At 49.6% G+C, this 6,000-nt stretch overlaps 1 protein-coding gene across 2 annotated transcripts in view; it reads left to right on the top strand.

Annotated features, from left to right (window-relative positions):
- Positions 1-364: 364 nt before the first annotated feature.
- Positions 365-6,000, top strand: part of Tcfl5 (transcription factor like 5) — a 22,420-nt gene continuing 16,784 nt past the window's right edge. Inside the window, exons 1-4 of one of the 2 annotated variants that reach the window (XM_036184570.1) lie at positions 365-1,074; positions 1,918-2,101; positions 2,700-2,862; positions 5,010-5,256. In XM_036184570.1, coding sequence (XP_036040463.1) covers positions 461-1,074; positions 1,918-2,101; positions 2,700-2,862; positions 5,010-5,256 — 1,208 coding nt within the window. In that variant the 5' untranslated portion in view covers positions 365-460. The remainder of the gene's footprint in view (positions 1,075-1,917; positions 2,102-2,699; positions 2,863-5,009; positions 5,257-6,000) is intronic. The other variant, XM_036184571.1, reaches the window with a different exon arrangement.

Raw genomic sequence — 6,000 nt, 5'->3', positions numbered from 1 at the left:
CAAGTCGCTGGCTCCCTGGCAATAGGCAGGGAGTGGTTAACCAGGGATTGGTGGGGTTGGGGGTGGGAAGCCAGAGACAGACATCGGGCCAATGGGAGACCTTTAAGAGGGTGTGGTCTAAACGGGGGCGTGGCCACACGGGGCGTGGTCTGTCCCGGGTTTGAGCACAAAGGTGCAGTGGACCCAGGCCACAGGGAGGGGGCGGGGCAAGCGGGAGGGCAGTTGGCGGGGGGCGGCGGGTAACGGAGGGGCGTGGCCCAAAAGGGGTGTGGTTACCGTTGTGGGCGGGACTGCGCAGGCGCACTGCCCCTGCGGTGTTAAGCGGTTTCCCTCCCCCAACGGCGCGCCCGCGGTGGCCGGCGCGTCGTCTGCGGAGGCCGCGACCCCGCCTCGCCGCCCGCCCGCGTCTGCGTCGCCGTCCCCGCGCCCGCGCCCCGCCGTTGGGCCGCGCCGCGCCGGCATGTCGGGCCCCGGGCCGCGGGAGCCGCCGCCTGAGGCAGGCGCGACGGGCGGCGAGGCGGGTCCCGAGGGCGCGGGCGGCGGGGACGCGGCGCTGGGCGAGCCGGGACTGAGCTTCACGACCACCGACCTGAGTCTGGTGGAGATGACGGAAGTGGAGTACACGCAGCTGCAGCACATCCTCTACTCGCACATGGAGGCGGCGGACGGCGAGCTCGAGGCACGCCTGGGCTCTGCGCTGCTGGCCGGCCCGGGCGCGGGCTCGGGCGCGGCGGGCTCGCTGGCGCCGGCGCCGCCCGTGTACCCAGTGCTGTGCCCGCCGCTGGCGGCCGACGCGCCGTGTCTGGGCCACGTCGACTTCCAGGAGCTGCGTATGATGCTGCTGGGCGAGGCGGGCGCAGCCGAGAAGACGCCTGGCGGCGCGGACGGGACGCGGACGCGGGCGGACGGCGCGGCCAAGGAGGGCGCGGGCGGCGCGGGCCCCGACGGCGCTCCCGAGGCCCGGGCCAAGCCGACCGTACGCGTCCGCCTGGAGGACCGCTTCAACAGCATGCCGGCCGAGCCGCCTGCGCCTCGCGGTGCTGAGCCCGGCGAGTCGGGCGTGGCGCTCAACAAGTGCGTGCGGGGCGCGGGGGCGTCGGGGAGGAGGGGTCTTCCCACAGAGCTGTGGCCGTGTGTGGGATCATTCTGGGCACCTGCTGGGTCTGGGTGGATACCTGGAAGGGCTCCTGAACTTGGTCAGCAGAGCCACTTCCACGGCTGCATGGACACCAGCCTTTCCCAAAGATCTTTGGGAGGTTCCGTGTAAAGGGGCAGTCTGGGTACTAGATATAGGAGATCTCATGCCGGCCTGCCTGCGCCGAAATAACCTGAGGATGATTCTGGAAGCTGCACACTGTCATACAAGTGCTGCGTGGCAATTCTAAGGAGTACTTTGGAGCTTGTGGACCTTCGGGCTGTCCCTACACCCCCCAAGAAGGAGAGGAGGAGGTCTGAGGACTGTACCCTTTGCTTCTGTCTCCCTCCTGAGTGTCATGTCATGGGTAGCTTCCCTCGCCTCCAGTGCAGACTTGGACCTGTGGAGTGGAAAGGCAGGAGTTTTAAGATTAAGCTGAAACCTGTGGTAGTTCTTGGCCCACTTAGTGCTCTCCCAGGTAGCTGTTGAAGACACTGACTCCGCAGTTTTCCACTCACCCAGCTGCCCTGGTCTTGTCCATCCATGCTAGATTTGGAGGGTGACAGAGATTGGTGTCAGGGAGTGCTGCAGGCAGGGAGGAGGCAAAGTGGACTTCACCAGCACCACTGGCCAGTGGATCATTTGGGCCATGTCCAGGACTGCTTGAGAAGCAGGGCGGAGTCTAGCATGACCTGTTAGTGGTGGAATGGGTGATGGCAATGTTTCGGGAGCCTCTCCGCCACATATTCCTCAGGTTTCTGGGTTTTCTTTTGTCTTGGCAGTTTGGTAACTCTTATTCGACATCCATCTGAATTAATGAATGTTCCTCTTCACCAGCAACAAAACAAATGTACGACCTTAGTGAAAAATAAAACTGCTGCTGCCACTACTGCTTTGCAGTTCACCTACCCGCTGTTTACAAGTGCCTGCTCCACTGGTGGGAATGCCAGCCTTGCACAGACACAGGTAAAGCTTTTTCATTTGTGTCAAATTCAGGGCTCATAACTTAGTTCGATCTTGTCCCAGGATTTTTGGTTTTTCAAGACAGGGTTTCTCTGTGTAGCTTTGCCCCTTTCCTGGATCTCGCTTTGGAGACCAGGCTGGCCTCGAACTCCCAGAGATCCACCTGGCTCAATGCCTCCCAAGTGCTGGGATTAACGGCGTGCGCCACCACTGCCCGGGATTTTTTTTTTTTTTTTTTTTTTTAAATGGAACTGGTGACCTTTGTAGGATGTAATATTTAGATTGTTAGGTATTATTAAAAAACCTAGTAAAAGGGCTGGAGAGATGATTCAGTGGTTAGGAATGGTTAAGAATGCATACTGTTCTTGTGTTGGATCCTAGGTTGGTTCCCATCTCACAACTGCCTGTTAATTCCAGCTTTAGGAGGGGGTCCTTCTGGCATCCAGAACCTACAGTCATGTGCACAAATCGACATGTATACACAGTTTAAAATCTTTTTTTAAAAATGAATGAGCATAATTGTATTGAGGGCAGTTTCTTGTGCTATAAAGAGCGGACATAGCTACATATTGATACAGTTTGTTACTTAATTTTTTTCCAGAGTTCTAGTAATTCATGTTCTATACTGGAAGCTGCCAAGCACCAGGATATTGGACTGCCTAGAGCATTTTCTTTCTGTTACCAGCAAGAGATTGAGTCCACCAAACAGACAGGAGGTAGTAGAAACAAAGCCTTGCCTGAGCAGGTTTGGATTAAGGTGGGAGGTAAGTGATAAATCAGCAGGTGGTGGCTGTGTGTGTGTACTCTTGACAAGCTGTAGCTGCAGAATATTTAGGCTCTGGTGGGTAGGGACAGGAGAGGACCTTTATATACACATGTGTAAGAAGTCTTAGGTATTTACCCTGTATTCCTCAACCTCATCTTTGAACTTTTTTCTGAACATCATAGTTAACTCAAATTTTGTATATTTTGAATTTGGGAGCCTTTTCATCTATTTATTTATTTATTTGTTTTTTTTTTGAGGCAGGGTTTCTCTGTGTAACAGTCCTGGCGGCTGTCCTGGAACTCACTCCAACTCACAGAAATCTGCCTGCCTCTGCCTCCCCAATTCTGGGATTAAAGGCGTGCACCACCATCGCCCAGGGGGAGCTTTTTCTTAACAGTAAAATGACAACAGACTCACAGACATCTTCAGGTGCCATAGCCACTGAAAGTACTTTGTAGTTTATTTTATTTCATACTTTGTGATGATGATGGAGTCTGAAATCAATGGAAAGCTCCAAAGAGATAGAAATAGCACTGTGTCATGGCAGTGGCTGGGCTTAGCAGAGGCTGCTGGATGACTACAAGGTTTGGGGTGTAAAGAAGCTACCACCAGGGCTGGAGAGATGGCTCAGAGGTTAAGAGCACTGGCTGCTCTTCCAGAGGTCCTGAGTTCAATTCCCAACAACCACATGGTGGCTCACAACCATCTGTAATGAGATCTGGTGCCCTCTTCTGGCCTGCAAGCATACATGCTGTATACAAAATAAATAAATAAATCTTTAAAAAAAAAAAAAAGAAGAAGCAGCAGCAGCAGCAGCTACCACCAGCAGGTCAATTTCTTGATAGTCACTTCAGCCCCTTCTTCCTTGGAAAAGGTTTTCTTTCAAGAGATAGGAACTACTGCTCCCTGAAGCTTTCAGAGCTGCTGAGACAGGATGAGATGGAAACTACTTCTTCCTGTCAGCCCTTAGTTTTGTTTGTCAGTACTTTTTATTTGAAAATCCTTCTGTGAAATATAGATGAGCACTAATGTGGGCCTGTACCTATTACTAAAGCTAAGAAAGAAAACACCAGAACTTCTGAATTCCTTTCTCTGTCTCTCTTAAAATATGATCCAGAATTGGTGTTAAGGACAGTTGGCTTTTTGTGACAAGTAGGAGAGCTTATCACCTCACTTTCTTTTGTCTGATTGAATTTGACTTATTTCTGTACTATGTGAACAATATATAAGTGCAAGAGCAGATTTTTTTTCATTTGCTTTTTTGTGGAATCACTTGAACATGAAAACATATTTAACTGAATCAGCTAAGTTTTATTCTGAGGTAATGTATCAATTTTCATACTAGAATAATTGGATATGAAGAAAAAATTTTAGTGAAAATATTTGAAACATTCTTTCCATCCTAAATCTAGAAAAAGAAAACAATGTTTTGGTTTCTGTATTCATGGGTAATAACTGTTCATTAAAAGGGAGGAGTGGGGGACACTTAGTTCAGTGGTAGATCAGTGGTACAGCTCCATGAAAAAGAGGGAGGAGCTGACATAGTTGTGTTGGTTGCATAGCATTCAGAAGGGATAGATTCTTTTGGTTTGGTTTGTGGGTTTGTTTGTTTGTTTGATTGATTGATTGATTGAGACAAGGCTTCTCTGTTTATTCCTTGTCTGTCCTGGAACTTACTCTGTAGGCCAGGCTGGTCTTGAACTCAGAGATCCACTTGCCTCTACTGGGATTAAATGCATGCCCCACTACTGCCCAGTCAGAAGGTGTGATTTGATTGTGCTGTAGGATTAGAGCTCAGTGCTTAGTGCTCAGAGTCTCTGCCATCTTGTTTCTTTAATTTGTACTTGATAATGTTAGAATCTTGGATTGAAATGCAAAACATGTCTATGCATGGGTGACAGGCACACACACAGTCAAGAAAGAAAAGAAAAAACAAACAAACAGTAGTGCACACCTGTAGTCCCAGCACTTAGGAGGCTCAGGAATTCACAGACATTCTCAGCTACATTGTGAGTTAAGGCAATACTGGCCTTTATGAGGCTCTTTCTCAGAAAAAAACAAGATGCCCAACAAAGATAGTCTACATTAATGGGAATGAGTTAAGAATAAAAAATTAAATGACGGCTTTTTTCTTCTTTTGCAAAGAAGAAGCGCTATGTAAACAAGCAATCAATAAGAGGAATCGGAGTAGAATCCGCCAGTTGGACACAAGTGTGGAGCGAAGAGCCCTTGGAGAGATTCAGAATGTGGGCGAAGGCTCTACAGCTTCACAGGGCACCTGGCAGTCTTCTGAGTCTTCACAGTCAAACCTGGGGGAGCAGACGCAGAGCGGACCCCAGGGAGGAAGGTCTCAGCGTCGGGAGAGGCATAACCGAATGGAAAGAGATAGAAGGTAATATAGTATGGACTATGGGCTCCATTCATACAGTTGTCTTAGATGTGCTGGCTTTTTGTGTGATAGTTCACCCTCTGTATGGAGGCTGAGGAGTCTTCAAGACTCAGTGATTTCTGGTGGACTCATGCTCTGACTGACTACAGTGGCAGAATACAAGGCAAAATGATCCAAGGTGTGTGGGAAGAGCTAGGGAGCACATTCCCAGGAGTCTTCTCCCAGAAAGTTACATAGGACCTCCTAATTGATGACTTCAATGTTGTGCTCCAAGGCCAACGAGGTGCCACCAAACAGGAGGGCTCAGAGACCATGTTGGTGCCCATCACATGGTAGTTCCTATCTGGCACACTCTGAATACCAGGCTCTCAGTGTGAGCCATGTTGCTTGCAGAGTTGTGTCCTGTGGGCTGTTCTTCACTAATCTCCCCAAACCCAAGTTCCCAGACACTAGGAGAAGGCCAGTTTTGTCAAGCAGGTCCTTAAGGAGAGTATTGGGCCTTCAAGTTAAATACACACTAGGTAACATTGTAGCTTTGTGTTTTATTTGGGGAAGCCAGATATAGTTGCATACATTTGTGATTGCAGTATTCAAGAGGCTGAGTTAGGAGGATTGCTTCAAGTTTGAGGACAATCTGGGATATATAGTGAACTATAGGTTAGTCTTGAATAGCAAGACCCTACATTCAAAAGAAAAGAAGAAAAAAGAAAAAAATGTTGGAAAAGAAATTAAAACTGTTAATTAAAG

This window comes from Onychomys torridus, chromosome 4, assembly GCF_903995425.1.
Source record: "Onychomys torridus chromosome 4, mOncTor1.1, whole genome shotgun sequence".
In the NCBI taxonomy this organism is placed as follows: Eukaryota; Metazoa; Chordata; class Mammalia; order Rodentia; family Cricetidae; genus Onychomys; species Onychomys torridus.
The sequence above is the reverse complement of the archived record's forward strand: the minus strand, read 5'-3'. Positions and strand labels throughout refer to the sequence as shown.